Below are 22,422 nucleotides of genomic sequence, written 5' to 3' on the forward strand. Positions count from 1 at the left end.
TCTTATTTCAATGTATAGGGACTCCTGCTGAGTATTAAATAGTGGTGATTTATAGGTTTTGTTGTTTTATTTCCTGTTTATACAGGAGTGTTCCTAGTATTATACCATTTGTAGATGTCTTCTGTAGTTTTTCTGTAATTACTTTTTACTAAAGGAAATTTTTACATTCCTAGATTTCTAAGAGGTTTGATCGGGAATGGATTTATTGAACTTTATTACATGCTTTTTAAAAAGCATCTATTGAAATAATTATATTGCTTTTCAAGTTTACTTTTTAATCTGTTTGCTGTAGTAAATTACAGTCATAGATTTCCTAACAGGGGAAACTTCATTCTTCCATTCTTAGAATAAGTTCTATATGATTATGAGTATTGTTCTTTTAATACACTGCTTGCTGTGTTCAGTTGTTAATATGTTATGTGTGGTTTTTGAATCTTTGTCTATCAGATAGTTTGAACTACAGTTGTTGTGTTTTGTGATGTCCGTCTCTAGTTTGGGTATCAGAATTATGCTGGTTTTGTAGGATGAATTATGAAGTTTTCCATCTTTTACTGCGCTCTGAAACAGTTCGTGTACTGGGGACATTGCCTGCTTTCTTAAATGTTCATAGGGCTGATAAATCAATTTGACCAGACAGGATGACTCTTCAAAGGGCTAAGTCTATTCAGGATTTCTATTTCTCCTTGAGGAAATTTTGGTCATTAAATTTTCCTACAAAATTATTCATTTCTCCAGATTTTCAAACATATGACCTATAAATTTAATATTGTATTCTTATAATTAAAAAGATATATCCTCCACATTCATACTTATAAATTGTTCCTAATCTTATTTGTGGTATCTCTCCTTTCCTCCTTGATCAGACTAATGAAAAATTTGCTATTTTATGAAATAGGTTTTTTGAGAACAAGATTTTGATATTTTTTTATTATTACTATTTGAATTCTTTTGTTTTCTAACTCATGAATTCTACTTTCCTTTGTTTATTAATTTCTTTGGCTTTTTCATTTTTATTATTGTTGTTTTTTTCCTAGCTCCCTGTAAAGAATGCTTATTAGTTCTTTATTTTCAGGCTTTGATGTGCTCTAAGTGAATAAATGTTCTATATACTTTCCTCCCATTACCTATCTCTGGCTTAATTAAACAGCGCTCTTATTGTTATTCATTTCTGAATAATTTTTATTTGAGCTTTGACTTTTCTCTTTAACTCAAGAGTTATTTATATAAGGGATTTAAATTTTTTTTTTCCAACTGGGTAGATTTTTTTGGTACTCCTTTTGTTGCTAATTTTTAACTTCATTGCATTGGGATCAGAGGCTGTGTTCTGTATAATTTCTGCCTTCTGGAATTTGTTGAGTGTTTCTTTGTGGTCTAATGCATGTTCAATTTTTGTAAATATTCCAATGGGTTTTTGAAGAATATTTTTATTCTTTGCTTATTGAGTACAAAAATCTATCAGAGGTCGCAACTGGTGGCCCACAGACTGCCTTGGCCTATAGATGTGTTTTGTGTGACCCACACAAATGTTTTTTTTTTTTTAACTTACACAAACATTTACAAATCAAGGGATTTCTTACGAGAATACGAGTTTATCTTAAAAAATCAGGAGGTCTGGCCATGCTGGGCCTCATTCCTTCATGGCAACAGTTAGCTGGGGCTGCACCATGACTGCTCCTTCAAAGAGCAGTTCATCCATCTCCCTCACTGCCTGGTTCAATCGACATGTCCCTTTCAGCCATTTGTCCCGCCTTCCCGGTACCTGAGGGATCCGTGTGTGTCACCTGTGGGCCTGATCAAGCCCTTTCAAAAGTTTGGGAGTCTTGTGTTCTCTCTGCCTGGTCAGTTGCTGAGAAGGGATGTTGGTCTCCATGATGATTGTGGATTTGTTGATTTCCCTCAAGCTTTGGTGTATAAGTTTCATAGCTGTGTTACAAGGGGCACAAAAGTTATCATCTCTTGTTGGTGTAATGAATCTTCCTCTAATCAATATAAAAATCCTCTCTTTGTTTCATTCTCTTTATGCCTTTTGTTGTTCTTCTTATCATCATTTTCCTCATATATTTTTCATTCCTTTATTTCTAGCCTTAGTTTTATAAGCAGCCTATATCTGGCTTTATTTACTTATTTTTCTTGTACAGTCTAAGAATTGCTTCAAAGAGGGAATTTGATATGTTCACATTTGATATATTTAGGCTTATCACTGTGACCGACCCTATTTTGCTTTCCCTTTTTTTTTTTAGTTTTTATTGTTATGTTAATCGCCATACATTACATCATTAGTTTTTGACGTAGTGTTCCATGATTCATTGTTTGTGTATAACGCCCAGTGCTCCGTGCAGTACGTGCCCTCTTTAATACCCATCACCAGGCTAACCCATCCTCCCACCTCCCTCCCCTCTAGAACCCTGTTTGTTTTTCAGAGTCCATTGTCTCTCATGGTTTGTCTCCCCCTCTGATTCCCCCCCTTCATTCTTCCCCTCCTGCTGCTATCTTCTTCTTCTTCTTCTTCTTTTTTTTTTAATTAACATATAATGTATTATTTGTTTCAGAGGTACAGGTCTGTGATTCAACAGTCTTACACAATTCACAGCGCTCACCATAGCACATACCCTCCCCAATGTCTATCACCCAGCCACCCCATCCCTCCCACCCCCCACCACTCCAGCAACCCTCATTTTGTTTCCTGAGATAAGAATTCCTCATATCAGTGAGGTCATATGATACATGTCTTTCTCTGACTGACTTATTTCGCTCAGCATAACACCCTCCAGTTCCATCCACGTCGTTGCAAATGAATTTTGCTTTCTCTTAATTGACTTAGTTTACCGACTTATTTTTACTGTTTTTTTTTTCTTTCTGTTTCTTTTACTTCCCTGCCCTTTGCTCTCTTCTTTGTTTTCTTTCATTCTAATGGCTTGAAATCTTTATGTTCTAATTCTGTCTTTCTAATCCTCTGAGGCACACATACTAGAATTTATATTTTCCTACACTGTGTAGCATTGCTCAGTACCTATCCCCTTCTCCTGAGCAAAACAAGAACCTTATCATAGTTTCCCTTCCCTCTGCCATCTTCTCTTCTCCTTCATTACCTCCCAAAATTGGGGCCACCCAGGATTTTCACTCCATATTGTTATTAAGAGTTTTACATGATGCAACAACAGTTACGTCGGCTTAACCATAAAGGTGGACCATTTTCTTTGGTCACCATTGTTTCTTTGATCTTATGTCATTCTTTTTGTTAAATTCTTTATTTTACAAGATTGTCTTTTCGATTAAATCATTCATTCTTCTAAAAGACATTTTTGAGTGTTCCTATAAGGTGGATGGTTACATAGGTAATAACTCTTCCGAGTTCTTGAAGGCTTTATTTTCTCCCAACAAATCTGGCTGTGTTGAGATTTTAGGTTCAAAATAATTTTCACTCAGAATTTTAAAAACATTGTCCCTTTCGTCTTTGGGCATCTAGTGTTGCTGATGAGGGGTCCAATGCCAATATTAATTTTTGTTCCTTTTCAGATAACTTGTTTTTATCTTCCAGAAAGCTTCAGGATTTTTCTTTTTCATTGTTCTCAGACTCAACCTCTTTGTGTCTGGATGTGAGTTTGTTTTCATTTTCCTGCCTGGCTCTCAGTGAGCCCTTTAGGGACTCCATATTGTTATTAACAGTTAAACATTACACTTCAATAATTATGTGAGCTTAACTAAAAGGTAGACCAGTTTCTTTGGTCACCATTGTCTTGGGTGTTGGGAGAATCCCTAGAGTCAGTATTCCAGCTCTCTAATACCCTATCTATCCAGTTTGTAAATTCTGAAAATATTTTCTCATCTAGTACTTCTAGTTGATGTTTTCAATTAAATTTTTATTTGAAATAATTTGTAGATTCACATGGATTGTAAGAAGTAATACACAGAGATCCAATTTTCCTTTACCCAGTTTTCCATAATGGCGACATCTTGCAAAAGAATAGTACGATATTACAACTAGGATGTTAACACTGATACAGTCAAGATATAGAATAGTTCCATCATCAAAAGAATCCTTCATGTTGCCCTTTTATAGCAGACATACTCCCACCCTAACTCCTTCCCTAATCCCTTGGCAACCAACCACTCATCTGTTTCCCATTTCGATAATTTTGTCATTTCAAGAATGTTATATAAATGAAACCATATACTATGTAGCCTCTGGAATTGGTTTTTTCACTCAGCATGATTCTTTGGAGATTCATCCAGGCTGCTGTGTATACCAGTAGTTTGTTCCTTTTTATTAAAAAGTAGTACTCCGTGGATGGATGTACCACAGTCACCCATTGAAGGACATCTGGGTTATTTCTAGGTTTGGGCTATAATAAAAAATATAATAATAATATAATAAATATAATAATAAAGCACCTAGAAACGTTCTTGTATAGGTTTTGTGTGAATGTAAGTCTTCATTTCTTTGGGATAAATATCCTGGAGTGCAGTTGCTGGGTTCTATAATAGTTATGTATTTATTTTTTTAAAGAAACTGGCAAATTGGGAGTTCCTGGGTGGCTCAGGTGGTTAAGCGTCTGCCTTCCTCTCAGGTCATGGTCCCAGGGTCCTGGGATCAAGCCCTGCATTGGGCTCCCTGCTCAGCAGGGAGCCTGCTTCTCCCTCTCCCTCTGCTCCTCCACCTGCTTGTGCTCTCTCTCTCTCATTCTCAAATAAATAAATAAAATCTTAAAAAAAAAAAAAAAGAAAGAAATGGGCAAATTGTTTTCCAGAGAAGCTGCACCATTTTACATTTCCACTAGCAATGTATGAATGATCCAGTTTCTTTGCATGCTTGCCAGTAATTGGTAACATCACTTTTTAATTATAGCCATTCTGATAAGTATGTAGTGATATTAATTTGCATTTCCCCAAGGTTAGTGATGTTGGAAATCTTTTCATGTGTTTATTTGCCATCTATATATTCTCTCTTTTTTTATTATTATTGGGTTATGTTAATCACCATACATCATTAGTTTTTGATGTAGTGATCCATGATTCATTGTTTGAGCATAACACCCAGTGCTCCATGCAGAACGTGCCCTCTTTAATACCCATCACCAGGCTAACTCATCCTCCCACCCCCCTCCCCTCTAGAACCCTCAGTTTGTTTTTCAGAGTCCATAGTCTCTCATGATTCGTCTCCCCCTCCGATTTCCGCCCCCCTTCATGCTTCCCCTCCTGCTATCTTCTTCTTTTTTTTTTTTAACATATAATGTATTATTTGTTTCAGAGGTACAGATCTGTGATTCAACAGTCTTACACAATTCACAGCGCTCACCATAGCACATACCCTCCCCAATGTCTATGACCCAGCCACCCCATCCCTCCCACCGCCCCCCACTCCAGCAACCCTCAGTTTGTTTCCTGAGATTAAGAATTCCTCATATCAGTGAGGCGCCATGTATATATTCTCTTTAGTGAAATGTCTCTTCCTATCTTTTGCTCATTTTCTAATTGTAATGTTTGATTTTTAACTGTTCAGTGTCGTGGGTTTTTTATATATCCTACCTACTAGTCCTTTGATGATTATGTTGTTTGTGAATATTTTCTCCCATTCTGTAGCTTGTGTCTTCATTCTCTTTAACAGGGACTTTTGCAGAGTAGAAGTTTTAATTTTGATGAAATCCATTTATGAATTTTTCTTTTTATAGATCAAGGTTTTTGGTATAAATCTAAGAACCCTTTGCCTTGTCTTCAATTCTGAAGATATTTTATGTTGGTTTTTTTTTAAGTTTTTTATGGGTTTAAATTTTATATTTTGAATTCCATCTTGAGAGATCTTGAGTTGATTTTGTATAAGGTGTGAGACTTAGGTCAAGGTTTTCTGTTTTGTTTGCCTATGGATGTCCAATTTTTCCAGCACCGTTTGTTAAAATGCCCGTCTTTCTTCCATTGAGTTGCTTTTGCACTTTTGTCAAAAATCGGTGGGAGCTTATTTCTGGGTTCTCTGTCGGTCTGTTCATCTGTGTGTCTGTCCCTCTGCCAGTGTGGCATGTCTTGATTATTGTAGCAATATAAAAGTTGTGAAACAGGGTAAACTGATTGCTCCCACGTTTTCTTTTTTCAAAATAATTTTAGCTGTTCTAGTTCTTTTGCCTTTCCATTCAACTTTTACCATTATCTTGTCAATATCTACAGAAAAATCTTGCTGGGTTTTTGGTAGGGATTGTGTTAAACCTATATATCAGTTGGGATAATTGACATCTTTACTATGTGGAGTCTTTTAGCTCATCCACTGTGTCTCTCCATTCGTTTAAATCTTAGATTTCTTTGTCAGCATTGTGTAGCTTTCACTATACAAGTACTGTACGTGTTTGCTTAGATTTACACCTAAGTGTTTCATTGTATTTTAAGCAATGATAAAGAGCATTGTATTTTGAATTTTGATGTCCATGTGTTAATCATTAACATATAGAAATGTAATTGTTTTTTGTATGTTGATCTTGTATCCTGCAATCTTTCTGAACTGGCTGATTTGTTCTAAGAGAGATTCCTTGAGATTTTATACTTGATAATGTCATCTGCAGATAGGGGTAGTTTTATTTCTTCTTTCTGATCTACATGCCTTTTATCTTTTCTTGCCTTATTGCCCTGGCTAGAACTTAAAACCTAGAGTAGACATCCTTATCTTGTTCCTGATCTTCAAGGGAAAGCAGTAAGACTTTCACCATTTCACCATTATGTATAATGTTACCTACAGGTTTTTGTAGATGCTCTTTAGGAAGTTGACAATGTTCCCTTCTATTTCTAGTTTTTGGAGAATTTTTAAAAAATGAATGGGTATTGAATTTTGTCACTGCTTTTTTCCTCAGTGAGTGATGTAATTATGTGATTTTTCTTCTTTAGCTTGTTAATATGGGGTTAGGTTGGTTGATTTTTGAATGTTGATCCAGCCTAGAATCTGTGGAATAAACCCTACTTGGTAATGGTGTTTTCTTTTTATATGTTATTGAAATCTCTTTGCCATTATTTTGTTGAGGATTTTTGTGGATATATTTATGAGGAGTTTGGGTCGATTATTTTCTTTCTGTCTTTCTTTTTTCCTGTACTGTCTTTGTCTAGTTTTTGTATCAGGGTAATACTATCTTCAGTAAATGAAATGGGAAGTGGTCCCTCATCTTGTATGTTCTGAAAGTGATTGTGTAGAATTGGTGTTAATTCTTTAAACTTTTAGTAGAATCCTCCAGTGAAATCATACAAACCTGGAGATCTTTGGGAGAAACTTTTTTTTTTAATTACAAATTCTATTTCTTGAAAAGTATTAGAGCTATTCAAATTATCCATTTCATAGTGGGTGAGTTGTAGCAGTTGGTATTTTTTGAGGAAGTGGTCCATTTTGCCTGAGTTGTCAAATTTATGTGTGTGGAGTTGTTTGTAGTATTATCTTACATACACTTTTGATGTTTGTATAGTCTGTGGTAATATTCTCTGTTTCATTCCTGATACTGGTAATTGTGTCTTCTCTTTTTTTTTTTTTTTCTTTGTCATTCTTACTAGAAGTTTATCAATTTTGTTGATCTTTTCATAAAACCAGCTCTTTGTTACATTATTTTTTCCAGTGTTTTTCATTTTCAGTGTCATTGTCTTATGCTCTTATCTATATTATTTCCTTCCTTCCTCTTGCTTTGGGATTGCTTAGCTTTTCTTTTTCCAGGATCTTGAAGTGGATGCTTAGGTTATTGATTTGAGACTTTTCCTCTTTTCTAGCATAAACAATAGTGCTATAAATTTCCCTCTCACAGTAGTTTAGCTGTGTCTCCCATATTTTGATATGTTGTCTTTTCATTTTTGTTAAATTTCGTGTATTTTTTTTTCCCTTGAGACTCCTGCTTGGACCCATAGATTATTTAGAAGTATTTTATTTTGTTTCCAACTGTTTGGAGATTTTTCTGTTATCTTTCTGTTACTGATTACTAGTTTGATTCCTTTGTGGTTGAGAACACATTCTCTGTGAGTTCAGTTCTTTTAAATTTGTTGAGGTTTGTTTTCTGATACAGGATCTAATCTATTTTGGTATAAGTTCTGTTGGCACTTGAAAAGAATGTTTATTCTCCTGTTGTTGGTTGGACTGTTCTAAAAACATTGATGACGGGGCACCTGGGTGGCTCAGTTGGTTAAGCATCTGCCTTCAGCTCAGGTCATGATCCCAGTGTCCTGGGATCGAGCCCTGCATCAGGTTCCTTGCTCAGCCAGGAGTCTGCTTCTCCCTCTCCTTCTCCCTCTGCCCACCCCACTCATGCTCAAGCCCTCTCTCTCAAATAAATGAATAAAATCTTCAAAAAAACACACACACAAAAATGTTGATGAGAACATTTGTTGAGTTGTTGAGTTCTTCCACATACTTACTGATTATCTGTCTAGTTGTTCTATTAATTGCTGAGAGAAGAGTATTGAAGTCTTCAACTATAATTGTGGCTTTGTGTATTTCTCCAAGTTCTACCAGTTTTTGTTCACATATTTTGCAGCTGTGTTGTTTGGTGCTTATACATTTAGATTACTATATCTTCTTGGTGAATTGGCCCTTTTATCATTATAAAATATCTCTTTCTGTCTATGGTAATTTCCTTTGCTCTCTAGTCTGTCTCATATTAATATAGCTACATCTGTTTTCATTTGATTAAGTTTTTATATTAGTGATATATTTTTTCTATCCTTTACTCTCATCCTGCCTATATTGTTATATTTGAAATGAGTTTCTTGTAGACAGCATATGTTTGGGCCATGTTTTTAATTTTTTATATTTTTTTAAGATTGTATTTATTTATTTAACACTGAGAGAGAGACAGCGAGAGAGGGAACACAAGCAGGGGGAGTGGAGAGGGAGAAGCAGGCCTCCCGCTGAGCAGGGAGCCCAATGAGGGGCTTGATCCCAGGACCCTGGTACCATGACCTGAGCCGAAGGCAGCTGCTTCACAACTGAGCCATCTAGGCACCCCGGGCCATGTTTTTTAATCCACCCTGCCAATCTCTGCCTTCTAATTGCTATATTTAGACCATTTACACTTATTGTAATTATTAATATGTTAGGATTGAAGTTTGCTATTTTATCTTTTGTTTTCTGTTTGTTCTCTCTGTTTTTAGTTTCTTTTCTTTTTCTTACCTTCCTATAGGTTATTTGAATACTTTTTAGAATCTATTTTGTTTATCTATAGCCTTTTCCTTTTTTGAGAGAGAGAGCAAGAGCAGTGGGGAGGGGCAAGGGAGAGATAGAAAGAATCCCAAGCAGGCTCCACACTCAGTTGGAGCTTCCACTGAGTGTGGAGCCCAACATGGGGCTCAGTCTCACAACCCTGAGATCATGACCTGAGCCAAAATCAAGAGTTTGACGCTCAACCAGCTGAGCCACCAGGCACCCCTATCTATGGCCTTTTTTTAGTGATTGCTCTTGGTATTACATTATATATACACATCACAGTCTTTGGGTGTTATCATTTTACCCGCTTGAGTGAGGTATGGAAACCTTATTTCTCTTACATCCTATTACCCTCTCCTGTTTGTAATTGTCTTAAATATATCTCTACATACATTCAGAACCACATCAGACAGTATTATAATTTTTGCTCCAATCATTAAACATTATTTAGAAAACTTGAAAGAAGGAAAGCCTATTGTAGCTGAAGGTTTGTGTGTCTTGTCAAATTTGGATAGAATTTGGCCATTATATCTTCTAGCACTTTTTCAGCCCTGCCCTCTTTCTCCTCTCCTTCTGGGACTCCAAGGACATGAACGTTAGACCTTTTGTTATAGTTCCAGAAGTCTCTCAGACTCTGTTCATTTTTATTGAGTTTTGTTTGCTGTTATTATTTTGTTTTATTTTTTAGTCTGTTTTCTCTCTGTTGTCAGACTGGGCAATTTCAGTTATTCTGTCTTCCATTTCACTCTTTCTTTCTTCTGTCCACTGCATTCTGTTGTGAAATTCATTCATTTAGTTTATTTTGATTATTGTATTTTCAATTCTAAAATTTCTACTTGTTTCCTATGTATATCTTCTATTTCTTTGCTGAGACTTTCTTTGTTGAGGTTTTATATTTTTTCATTTGTTTCAAGCATATTTGTAATTGCTCAGAGAAACATTTGTATCATCGCTGCTTTAAAATCTTTATCAAATAAATCTGATGTCCCTGTTACCTCAGTGGTTGGCATCTATTGATTGTCTTGTATCATTCCATTTGAGGTCTTGCTAGTTCTTTTTATGATGTGTGACTCTCAGTTGAAACCTGTATATATTTGTATTATATTATGATGCTCTGGATCTTATTTAAACCTTCTGTTTCAGATGGCTTTCTCGGACACTGCTAGGTGGGGGAAGGGGACTCCACTGCTTCATTGTTGCCAGGTGTAGGTAGACATCCAAGTCTGCTCATTCACTCACTGTTGGCATCTAAGAGTGGAAGGGCTTTTCTCACCAGTGCTGAGCAGGGTGGGAGTTCCAGCTCCTCATGTGGCCTCCATTGAGGGGTCACCTTCTTACTGTGGTTGATGATGAAAACCCTGACTCACCACCAGGCCTCCTGAAATGACTCCAGCGGGGAGGGAGAGAGACACCTTTTCACTGACAGGTAGGGTGGAAGACCAAGCTTCCCCACAGGACCTTCACTGACACCATGGGAGTGAGCCTCTTTTCTGGTTGGCAGGGGGAAAGCCCTGCTTTTGTTCATCTAGGACGGGTATTGGAGTTCCTCATTATAGCCTGACAAGGGTGAAAGTCTAGGCTCCCACTTGGTCTTTGCTGCTGTGGGTTGGGGTAATGCCACAATCTTTTCTGTTGTGCTTGGCTAGAGTGGTGATTGTGTAAAAAGTTTCTGTCTTGCTGTGTCTCTCTTTGTTGGTGCTCTGGCTAGAGGGAACAGGCTTTGGAGGACTTTTTTGGGGGTCTGCTCCCATTGGTACTTCTAGGTTACCAGCATCTCCATTTCCAAGTCCAGCATATGTGAGACAAAAAGAATCCCGGGGAATTCACCACCATGTTGTTCCTTAGGTCCCAAGATCCCAAGGTAGTCTGCCTTCTTCTCTCTACCTTTCAGAGTCTTACGTTTGTTCCTTAGCAGAAAGAATGGGGAGAAGTGCTTCTAGTTGTCTTTTTTTTTAAGATGCAGTATTTTCTTACATCATATGAAGGATATTAGCGATACTTACTTTGAAGTTTTCTTCACATTTGCTTCATTAACCATATCTCCTTGGGTTCTTCTTATTATTGTCGTTTTGTTTCGCTTTTTAATTTGGTGGTGGTTCTCTTTCTTGACATTGGTTTTTCTCCTACTTGCTGATTACTGGTTATCGACTCGCGTTTGTGCCCACAGGTTGTGGTGGTTGTCAGGCCTGATGGCAGCGGTCTGTCTCTGATGTGGGAGGGGAGGGACCTGCTGCTGGATAGTGTCACTTCTGGCAGGGTGGTGGGGGGACTCCCTCTGCCAAGGGAGGCACTGTCCCACCTCTCTGGCCGCAGTCGTTGCATTGCATTAGTATCTGAATAAAGCCTGCTGCGACTCCCTGCTCTCAGCCTGGAGGGGGCAGCTAACCTGCTTCTTCCTTAGCTCCTCCCACCAGGCCTGCTCAGGGGCTCCTCCTGTCCTGACACACCAGGCCTTGGGATGTCAGGCACTTCTGGAATTGCTCCTGCTGGCTGATCCTATCTGCTTGATGTCTGTCCACCATTCCTCGAAAGATCTCCTCTTCTGATCTTGTTTTCCAGAGCTGTTCCTGATTTGCTTTTTTTCTTCTCTTTTTCATGTTATTTCTGACGATTTGGGCCCCGGGGAAAGGGAGATGGAGCACTCAGTTTTCCGTCATGGTTCAGTCTCCTTAGTGTTTTTCTTGCATCTCGTGCTCAGAACGATCCTGAGTTGGAATTTTTACAGCCGTTTCATACCTGGGGAAAGCGATAATCAAGAGGTCGCGTACCACGCGTAGGCTCACACAGCTGCTAGGAGGCAGAGCCCAGATGTGAACTCAGGCCTGCTGACTTGAAGCCTGGCTTGTCCCTTGCAGTGGTGTCTCTCTAGTGCTGGGACATAGCGGGGACCAAATGAGGACAGCTGCCACCAAGCCCTGTGAGCAGGAACAGAAGCAAAAAGGAAGGTTCCATGGTGTGCATGTGTATTCTTTTCCTCGACCAAATTCATATTCTTTCCAAACATAATTCTGGCCTTGTTTCTCTTTCTTAGCCTAAAATATAATAAACGAGGCTTTTCAACCTTCAAATGATAATGGCAATAATATTGGAGGGCAGAGACAAAGGATAGTGGCCATCATTCCTAGCCTCTCTTCTCAACCTTTTGTTGTGTGCCCAACTCAGCCCATTGATAGTTATGCTATCATTTGCTGGGGGCCCCAGGTGAGTTCGCACAGACTTCTCCCCTTTCCAAACCAGTGTTACAATTGGACCGACCCTCGTGGTTCTTAGACACCCTTCAGCAACAGGCATCAGGAAACTGAAAAACAGAAGTTTATTACTGACAACCTGGAAATGACACAACACAGCTGGGGTCACAGAGCAAGGTCATAGGTACAGAGAGAGAGAGAGAGAGAGAGTGGGTGCCCAGGTGGTGTGTTTAGGGGCGGGGGCTCTGTTTTCATTAGGGGTTGAGGGTTGGGACCTAGGGTTTCATGGGCTCACTCTATCAGTGAATTTAAAGTGCTGGGAAGAGAAAAGACAAGTGGCCCAAACGGTCCCTTATCAAAATCAACCAAGATCTTTAAAACAAAGGTGCCTCGGTGGGGGGAGGTGGCCTGGCCCTTTATCTACTGTGGCTCCCAATTTGTTTGTTTGGGATGGATAGTCTTTGAAGTGGATGCCTCTTTGAAATGGATGCCTCAAGCAATTAAAAGCTTAATCAGGCACTTGCATTACAAAAAAAAAACTCCAACCAAACCAATGAACAACAACGAAAAAAAATCTGTCAGAGCTTTACAGTACACTTTTCTTTACTCTTCTTCTTTTTTTCTATTTAAATCCAATTAGCCAACATATAGTACATCATTAATTTTTAATGTAGTGTTTGTTCAATGACTGACTCATCAGTTGCGTATAACCCCCAGGGCTCATCACTTTAAAAAAAAAAAAAAAAAAAGTCAGCCCCATGCAGCCTTTCCGTCTTTCTTGTTCAGGGTAACGCTCCGACCCTCTTAGCCCTTCTGCTTCCCGTGGGCATCGGTGGTGGGCAGCTCTCCGACTTGGCTGCCGGCAGCAACACCAGCTCACCTACAAGCTTCGCTCCAGGGGATGGAGCCTTTCCTCCGGTCCTCAGAGGCCCCGCCCCCCCAGACCGTGGGCTGAGGGTCCGAGCCTGGCCTGAGCTTCAGCCTCAGATCTCAATGGCTTGGCGGGGGCGGGGCCTGGGGGGGAACTCCCAGCATCCTGTGGGGCAGGTGAGTGAAGCCCCGCCCCATTAGCTCGCGGAGGTGCCTCGCTTGGGGCAAGCTTCCCACCCGTGCTGATGCTTAACGAGATTCACGCGTTTTCCTGAGGCCCGACGAGTGTCACCTGGGACACAGCGTGTTTGGTACAGCCCATCGTGCTTCCAGAAGTGGAGAAGCACCCCTGGCCTGAGAGGCAGGTCCCAAGGCTGCTCCGGAGCGGGCAGCAGGGGCGAGCAGGGCAGCTGGAAGCTGCGAGGACTCTCCACCTCCTCGGGCCTGGCAGATACTTAGAAACAGAAAAGCGCCCCTGCTCGGGCCTCCAGAAGTCCGCGCATCTTTTCAGCCTGTGTTTGCTCTGGTTCTGGGAAGGAAAAGTAAAAGAGCAACTGCCAAATTTCCTTTGGTGTTTTTGTTCCATATTTTGATTGGGGAGCTGAATCATGTTTTTCCTTTCATAAGCATGAAAATGTTAAGTACATAACAGCTAAATTAATCCGGGCTCATAAATTAGTTAATTAGGTTAATTCAGAGTCACAGAATTCTCAGTCTCATTAGCGTTTCCATTAGGCAGTTTAGGCTTGTGAGCCTGTTAAGAGGACAGTTTAAGCTACAGATTAATCTTCAAAGGCTCCAAGTAGATACTCAACTGCAGTAGGATTTAAAATGCGTTGGAGAGGTGTGGGGGGATTTAGTGAATGTGGGCAGCTACTACTTAGGAGCTGTGCTCTCAGGGACCTGGGGTTCCCCCCCTCCCTACTCCTCACCCCCATATTAGCATCAAAGGTCCCCACCTGCTGGGTCTGAGCATCCATAGGTTAAGCAGGAGCCACGGGAAGGAGGAGATGGACAAGAACCGGCCATCGCTGCCTCACCCCTGTGTCTCCTAGACGGCCATGCCCTCCCAAGCCACCCTCCTGCAGCCCGCCCCCCCAGGACAGATAAGACTGGTTCTTGAACACCCTGGGGTGCACCATTTGGGCTCCTGAGATTGCCCTCACAAAGGCTGAATGAGAAGTAGCTGCTTCCGAGGGTATGTGAGAAAGACAGGGAGGGGGCACGCTCAAGTCTAAGTGACAGGCTGAGCCTCAGGCAGCCTTTGTTCATGGCAGCGTGAATGTCTTACTTCTACCATCTTCAGAGGCCAGTTCAGGGCATGTGCTCCCTTACTCTATCACAGGTGCACATCCCACCAGGGTCCCTTGCTGTCTGTCCCCATTTGCCGAGTGGATATATGGGTGCCCCATCTGGCTCAGAAGCATGCTGTCATGTCCAGTGCCGCCAGCTCTCCCTGAAACTCTTTGTGCTTTCGGGTGATCCACTATTATTCTCTGGCCCCTGTTCCCTGGGCTGGAAACCAAGAAAGCCCGTCTAGATTTCAAATCTCAAGAGAGGGACTGAGGCTCTTCTAGTTTTTACCATTCTTTGAAAAATCAACAGAAGCTGATTATGAAAGAGTGACCTGTTTTAAGCTATAGCTTTCATTATTATTCAGGCCTGGTGAGGCCAACAGATCAGGAGACAATGGCCATCGAACAGAGTTGGTGACTCACAGTTCCCAAGAGGAGAGAGTACTCTAAGCCATGGAGGCCAGGAGGGCAAGCACCAGGGTTGGTCAGGAGTCAGAGGGAGCAAGGGAAGTCTGGGGCTGAAGGCTTTCTGGTTTCTGCCGGAAAGAGTGGGCATGGAAGAGTAAGCGTGGTTCGTTTGAATAACTTCAGTGGGCTCTGGGGCTGAGGGGCTGTCCTTAGTTGTCTGGTTCCTGGTTATGGGGTAATTAGGGCAGGTGGAGGGTGGCCCAGAGCACCAAAAGCTCCATAAAGGAGATGGTTGGAGGTGTGGTCTCTAGATTGATTAGTTTGTACATGGAAGACATGCCTCCTGGGAGAGTTCTTTACTATTTTGAGGAATTGGCCAGCCCTGGGGCGTGAGGGTGAGCAGTCCCTCCGGAATCAACAAGGCCCCAAGGGGTCAAAGCATCAGAATCACAGAAAATAAAAGACGTGGTTAATGCAAGACCCTCGCTGCCATGGGCCTCATCTCATTGACCCTGGGTGATATGGTAGGACATGCCCAGGGGTTTAGTGGTTTACCACTGGTATACAGCTGCATTTGCACTTTGGAAGGAGATGGCCTGGCTCCATCAGGAGATCAAGAACAGAGCAGGAGACCAAGAGAGACTTGGCTTGGTCGTCAACCAACGGTCTTTAAACATTTCATGTCACAATGGCGAACGTAGATGTGCTTGACACCTCAGCAGACCACAGCTCCCTGGGGTTCATAGAACAAGGCTGTCATGCGTGGGCACATTTAGAGATTGGAGAGCCCTGTTACGGTCTTAGGCAATAAGTGGAGTTGACAGAAACCTTTTAGATTTGTAACATTTCTAAACAACTGTTGAAACCTCACTTGGCCCAGAATGGCTGCTGGTAGAACAGAATGTCCTGTAGTCTTAGTGGATAAAACCAAAAAAACAAAAAAAAAACCAAAAAAACAAAAAACAACAAACCCCCCCCCCAAACCAATTCCCTATGGATTTACTAAAATAAACTCAGGTTTAATGAGCAAAGTTTGTTGGGGAGGCCTATTTGTCACACTCAGGAAGCTACAATCTAGTTTTACTTTCCGCTGTTCATTGCTCTTACATTGCCATTCATTTGCTGAAGGCAAAATACATTACTTTTCAATAAACAAAAGTGGGCCCAGCGTGTCCTGCTCCCCCACCTTCCTCCAGACGTTAACAACCTGGGCTGATAACTGACTTCTTGTATTGGGGGTGTGTGTGTGTGTGTATTCATTCTTCTCCTTCCTTCCCCTCCCTCCCCTTTATTTTTAGCTCACCGACAGAAATTTACTTTCACTCCATTCTGGAGGCTACAAGTCCAAGATCAACATGTTGGCAGGTTGGGTTTCTTTGGAGGTGTCTCTCCTTGGCTTACAGATGGCTGCTTCTCACTGTGTCTTCATGTGGTCATCACTTGGTCCGTGTGTTGTCTGGGTCTGAATTTCCTCTTATAAGGATACCAGTCATCTTGGATTCGGGCCCACCCAGCTGGCCTCATTTTCCCGTAAATACCTCTTGAAAGACCTTATCTCCAAATCCAGTCACACTGACCTTGCCATGCCTTTTAACATGGAGCTTCCTCACAAAGTTCAGAGGGAATGCTGTGTCTCAGGCTGCTTTACAGGGTCAACGGCAGGTCCATGGGCCTGTAATTTGGAAAGTTGCACTATAAATTACTAGCGGGGGGAGAGGAGGAAGGACAGGTCACTCTGAAAAAAGGGCTGCTGGTTATTGACACTGGACCAAGAGACTTGTAAAATCATCCTGAATTTCAGCAAGTTCTCCAGGGCATGTAAAATATTATTGGGTCCAGGCAGTTTTATAGACACACCTAAGTGGGGTTTGCTCCTGGACGCAGCTTCTGTGCAAACCAGAGCTGCCTGCTGGGGGATTGAGCCCCCAGAGCACTCTGAGCTGTTCCCCCAGACACAAACTCGTCTGCTCCTGAGAAGCACCATCTTCCTTCTCCTCCATGCTTCTCTCACAGACTGGTCCTCATAATGGACAGTCGGGCACGTGTTTGTCCTGCCACCGTGAGCGTGCCAACCACCCGGAGCTCATTTGCCAAACCAATGCCTGGCCCCAATTTTTTTTTCTGTACCTGGGTCTTTCTTTTTTCATCAGAGAAATGATGATTGTTTTTCTTCGATTTGGCGTTTCCAGAGAACCATTCACGTTTAAAGCTAATATTGGAACAGCAGGTTTCCACTGAAAATATTTACCTTTTCTTTGTTGGCAACTTGTCAGTGTTGGGGGAAAATAGATGCTTCATTAAAATCTAAGTATGTTATACTTTCTTCCTCACACATAAGTCGCTGTTCTTCCGAGATGAAAAGCATCATGAGAGGTGTTGAGAAATTATTCTGGTTGTCTGTTTTTACATATTTTTGATGTCTTCTAGCATCTCTTTCTTCTTGTTCAAAAGTAGGCACTGAGCACTGACCAATGCATAGTATTGTTGAATCCCTATATGGGACACCTGAAGCAAATATAATACTATATGCTCATTATACTGAAAAAAAATTTTTTTTAAAGTAGGCATTCCCACACCTATAACTTGCATGGAGAAGTCTAGAATGTCAGGTTACATTTCAGCACTAGAACATCAGAATTGATTTTGGGTGCCTGTGTGGCTGGCAGGGCCTTCTCCTGCCCTGGCAAGCCCATTGTGGAATATAAGGGTACATAGAACAAAGCCACCATTTCTCCAACAGCACCAGGTACTATGGCCTCAACATATATTTAATCCTCTCAACTACTCTGCCAGGTAAATATTGTGGAAGACGAGGCCTCAGAGAATTTGAGATCCTGGCCCAAGATTAGACAGAGCTGAGATCCCACCCCAGGACTCTGTGACCCCGGTTCCATTTCCCCCTGCTGTGAGTTGCTCTTCATCTTGCCAGAGGCCACACCTTTTGCCACATCCTGTGGCCAACGTCCTGTGCTGGTTATGGCCCCTCTCTTTGGGCTGATGGCTGAGCGAGCACCCGGGCCCAGTGTCTCTGACATAGAGGGAAGCCCTGGGCTCACAGACCAGTGACTGGAGAGAGATAACATTTCAGATCACCCTGATTCTCCTTGTGCAGCCAGAAATCAGAAAAGAGGAGGTGCGCTGAGCGGATGGGACAGCCCCACCGTTGAAAGGGAGAAAGGCCCCCACAAGAGATGCCAATAAACTCTGACAATTTGACCCCCATTATAACTCCTTTGATCTTCAAAGGGAAGTTGTTGTTACTCTATTTAAATTAAGGATCTCTGTCTATCAAAAGGCACCATCAACAAAGTGAGAAGACAAGGCATCAACTGGGAGAAGATATTTATAATGTGTATAACCAACAGAGGATTAATTCCCGGTACCAGCAAAACTTAGCCATATATAGTTTAAGCAAGCATGCAATTGTATTAACCCACTAGTTTTTAAAAGGCAATGAAAGGAATCATCCAAAATTCTGAGCAGTTTCCTCTTTGAGGGGCAGGGCATGGGTAGAGACCCCAGTGGGTCATGTTTATATTTGCATTGAATGGATGGAGGGTTCATGGGTGTCAATTATTTTTTTAGGCTTTATCACTAACATGTATGTAACATATGATCCTTCATACATATTAAAGAGTATATGTTTTTAAAATAAAGGTAAAAAGGGATTAGTTACTGTTAACAACCCCTGGAAATTGTTGTCTTTATTCCTGTGTTTACAGATGGGGAAACTGAGGCTCAGTGGGTTCCCACTAGCCACTAACATGCACATTGGGTCCTTACTGCCAGGCACTTTACCTGAATCACCTTTTTCAGTTTTTCTGGCACCTCTGTAGACGAAATCACTTTCATCATTGCGACCTACAGGAAATGGAGGCCTGGTTGACATGAGGTAAACTCCCAGAGCCACTGGTTGGTGGTCACGGCAGGGCTGTCACCTGTGGCATGCCCCATCACCCTCCTGCCGGCTTGATTCAAGGCACAGTGTGGGTGAGAGTTTTGTTCCACGGGCCTCTCCTTGGGAGTAGTGATGAGGGGTCCACATCCAATTGCCATGTGGCGCCATCTTAGTGCCTAAACAGGGGCCATCCTAAGCCAGGCAGTTGAGGTCTTATCTGTGTCAGCCTGGGCCACCATCACAAAATTCCACGGACTGGGAGCTTAAGCAACAGACCGTTATTTCTCACAGTTCTGGAGGCTGAAAGTCCAAGATCAAGGGACCTGCCCGTTCTGTTCCCCTGTGAGGGCCCACTTTGTGGCTCACAAATGGCTACCTTCTCTGTGGCCTCACATGATGGAGACAGAGATGCAAGCTCTCTGCCGACTCTTCTTATAATAGGCACTAAGCCCATCATGGGGGCCCCACCCTCATGACTTCATCTAAACCTAATTACCTCCTAAAATTCCTACCTTCATCACACCGGGGGTTGGTGCTTCAACATGTGAATTTGGGGGCTGGGGGGACACAAACATTTAGTCCATCACAGGTAGTAAAGAGAGGAAGGGCAATAGATGGGGACCCGGAAGGTAGAACAGAGTGTTGAAGTTAAAATTTATTTCTACTTCTCATTTTTAAGGCCTTGCAGCCATAAAGAAGTAGTTCTTCTAACGACTCCAGCACCTTCTCTCACCGCCTGTGCCTGTTTGGCTGACACTTCCGAGGGGCTCTCAGCACTGTCATTGAACTCCTGATGTCTCCCAGACCTCAGTCTTACTGTTGTTTGGCTATAAATTTCTCTGACACGGATTTGGAGTACAGTTTCCAGACTTTGGGAGCAGGAGTTTCCAGTTTGCTTGTAGTGTCCCACCCAAGTGGAGGGCCAACCTGGCGCACCTTCGAGCAGCTCCCCCTCCTCCTACAACCACGACTGTCCTGCTCAGCCTCCCAGGGACCCTGCCCAGGGCCTCTGACCTTTTCTCTCTCAGCTCACAACAGGGCAGATGTTAAGGAGAACACTTCAGGGCAACCTGAACTCTCAAATCCGGGCAGCATGAATTGATAGGGTAGAAGAGTTTACTGCATTTCAATCATCTTCACATGCTCTGTCAGTAGGAAGTCGCTCACCCTGACAAATCATAAAGTGCTTTTAGTTGTTTGTCTACAACTCATGTGTTACTGGGTGAGAGATTGGGTATCATTTGAAATTTATGTGTTCGGGATCTCTGCCTCTCAAACCATTCATCAAAAGTGACAGCAGAACATCTCCACAATTACAGTGTACTTTACATAAAACATCTGTCCCTGAGCACCTGGGGAGGGTGTCCCCTCAAAGAGTCTCCTTCCCATGGTTCTTCCTGCCTGAGCCCCGTACCATCTCTTTTCATCCTGGGGATAAGTCACTGTTCTGTCTTTTAAAATCATTTGTTTTCAGAGTTTCTATTCTTGGCATACCCGCCGTATGTGGACGCAGATTCTGGGATGTGGCATGAATGGATCCAGCCCAGGCTGGGAGAGCTGGGGGCCTCTCTGCTCGGTGAGGGGAACCTCAGGGAGAGTGCTGCCTGGGCTGGGGTGCACGGGAGGGGAAGCTGCAACCATTTACAATCGTGTCTTAGAAGAGTCTTTAATGGTGCAGGGAAATGTTCTGTATGAAGTTCTGTAGTAAAAAAAAAGAACTTGGAGAGAAAGTGCGTGCTGGGGCCAAAGAAAAGTACTGGAAGAAAATAACCAAAATATTACCACTAGTTATTTCTCTATTTTCCAAACTTTCTGCAAAGAGCATATGTGATGCTTCTAATCAGAAAAAGTCCTCTTTTCTGTTATGTTTTAAATAGCTCAAGATTTAAAATTCATTGGCATGGCCACCGCACACATGGGGCTGGGCCTGGTGGAGGAGGAGCTCCTGGAGGCCTCGGAACGGGGTGGCTGTGGGGACTGAGCAGTCACCTAGAGCGCTGGTCTGGGGTCGGCTGGTCCAGGTTTACTGAGTCTCCAAGAGGTCCAATTTTACGTATCTGCTAGTGTCCAGGCAGGATGTGCTGGTGGCTGTCATTACCCCTGCTTCCCAGTTAGTGCCAGCATCGCTGAGACCCCCTCTCTGGGTGAGGCCTGGGGGCACCATACCTACTAGATGCGGAGTGTGATCAGTAATGGAGATAAAGCTTGGGCCTGGGGTGTGCGGGAACCCCCGGCAAAGAACATAGGCACTGGGAGAGGCTTGTGGCTCCCTCCCTCTCCTTCTGGGGTGGTCTTGAGGAAGGGGTAGTCCCCACCACCTAAAGACCCCTCTGGGACACACAAAACCTGAACACACACTGAGATATAAGAAGCCTGCTCCTTGAGAGACTACGGTGTGGCCCTCTGTCGTCCAGGTTAAAAACTCCTAGTTACAAATCAGAGATGGGAGTGATTTTTTTTTTTTTTTTTTAAAGAGAAATAAGACAGAGAAATAAACTGTTGACAGCAGGGAAAGTGGAGCTCTATTATAGAAATAATCATCATAATCATTCTATTATGTTCCACTTTTCAATACCAGAGTGACTGCATGCTACCAAGGAAACAGTTTACAACAGTTTACATCCTATCTTTTCCAAATGGTTCCATTTCCTTTGTTGCTGTCCCATGCTGGGGACACCACAGCGTGGCCCCAGATGTCATTTGAATTCCTTCACATCAGCACAGGATGGGGAAAGAGGTTTTCCAGAATGAGGCTGGAACATTCCTGAGCTGGGGGGCGGGGGTGGGGGGGTGGAGGGCTCTCCGGCTGCACCCCAGGGTCACAGTCTGTGCGGCCCCGAAAAGTGCCGAGCGGGCGTGCACGGGGCCTCGTTGTGTGCTTTCAGGCATCCGCATGCTGGACGGCGACGTGACGGATGTGGTTGAAGCCAAGTCACTGGGCATCAGACCCAACTACATCGACATTTACAGCGCCAGCTGGGGACCAGATGATGACGGGAAGACGGTGGACGGGCCTGGCCGACTGGCTAAGCAGGCCTTCGAGTATGGCATTAAAAAGGTGTGAGTCTTCCAGGGCTACGGTGCATCTCGCCAGGGTGGGGAGGGAATAGTAAAAAAAAAAAAAAGAAAAAAAAAATTAGCAATTAAAAATTAGAGTGACACAAGCCAGAGCCCCCAAAATGGGGCCAGGAAGGCCCTGCCGTGCCACGACCAGTGTGAGGGAGAAGGCATTTCAAGGCTCAGGGGAGTGGCTGTCTACCAACCAGAGCAGAAGGATTTCACCTTGTCATAGAGAGGCTATTCTAGCAGGTGCCCGCTGGTCACCCACCAGGCCCAGGACTCTGTGCCTAGAAGCCTGACAGCTCCCAGCTGAGAGGTGTGGGCAGGTGGGCCCTAGGGGTCTTAATCTGACTACCTGGCTTGTTACTTGTGGAGGTGGAAGGGGGTGTCCTGGGCCTCAGTCCCCCTGCCCACAGAAACACCCAGCCATGGAGTTTCCCGTGTCCATCACGGAGTGTGCACTCATCCAGCACCCCCACCCCCACCCCCACCCCCAAACAGCAAGTCTTGGCCTTGTTGCCCTCCCTGCCAGCACACAGCCTAACATATTTA

At 42.9% G+C, this 22,422-nt stretch overlaps 1 protein-coding gene across 1 annotated transcript in view; it reads left to right on the forward strand.

Moving 5' to 3' along the window:
- PCSK6 (proprotein convertase subtilisin/kexin type 6) overlaps positions 1–22,422 on the forward strand; it is a gene marked incomplete at its 5' end in the record, with an annotated part of 182,135 nt that overhangs the window by 75,088 nt on the left and 84,625 nt on the right. Inside the window, one exon of the mRNA XM_035024323.1 lies at positions 21,696–21,868. Coding sequence (XP_034880214.1) covers positions 21,696–21,868 — 173 coding nt within the window. The remainder of the gene's footprint in view (positions 1–21,695; positions 21,869–22,422) is intronic.

The sequence above is a fragment of the Mirounga leonina genome, unplaced genomic scaffold (assembly GCF_011800145.1).
Source record: "Mirounga leonina isolate KUSES-001 unplaced genomic scaffold, KU_Mleo_1.0 Mir_178, whole genome shotgun sequence".
Taxonomy (NCBI): Eukaryota; Metazoa; Chordata; class Mammalia; order Carnivora; family Phocidae; genus Mirounga; species Mirounga leonina.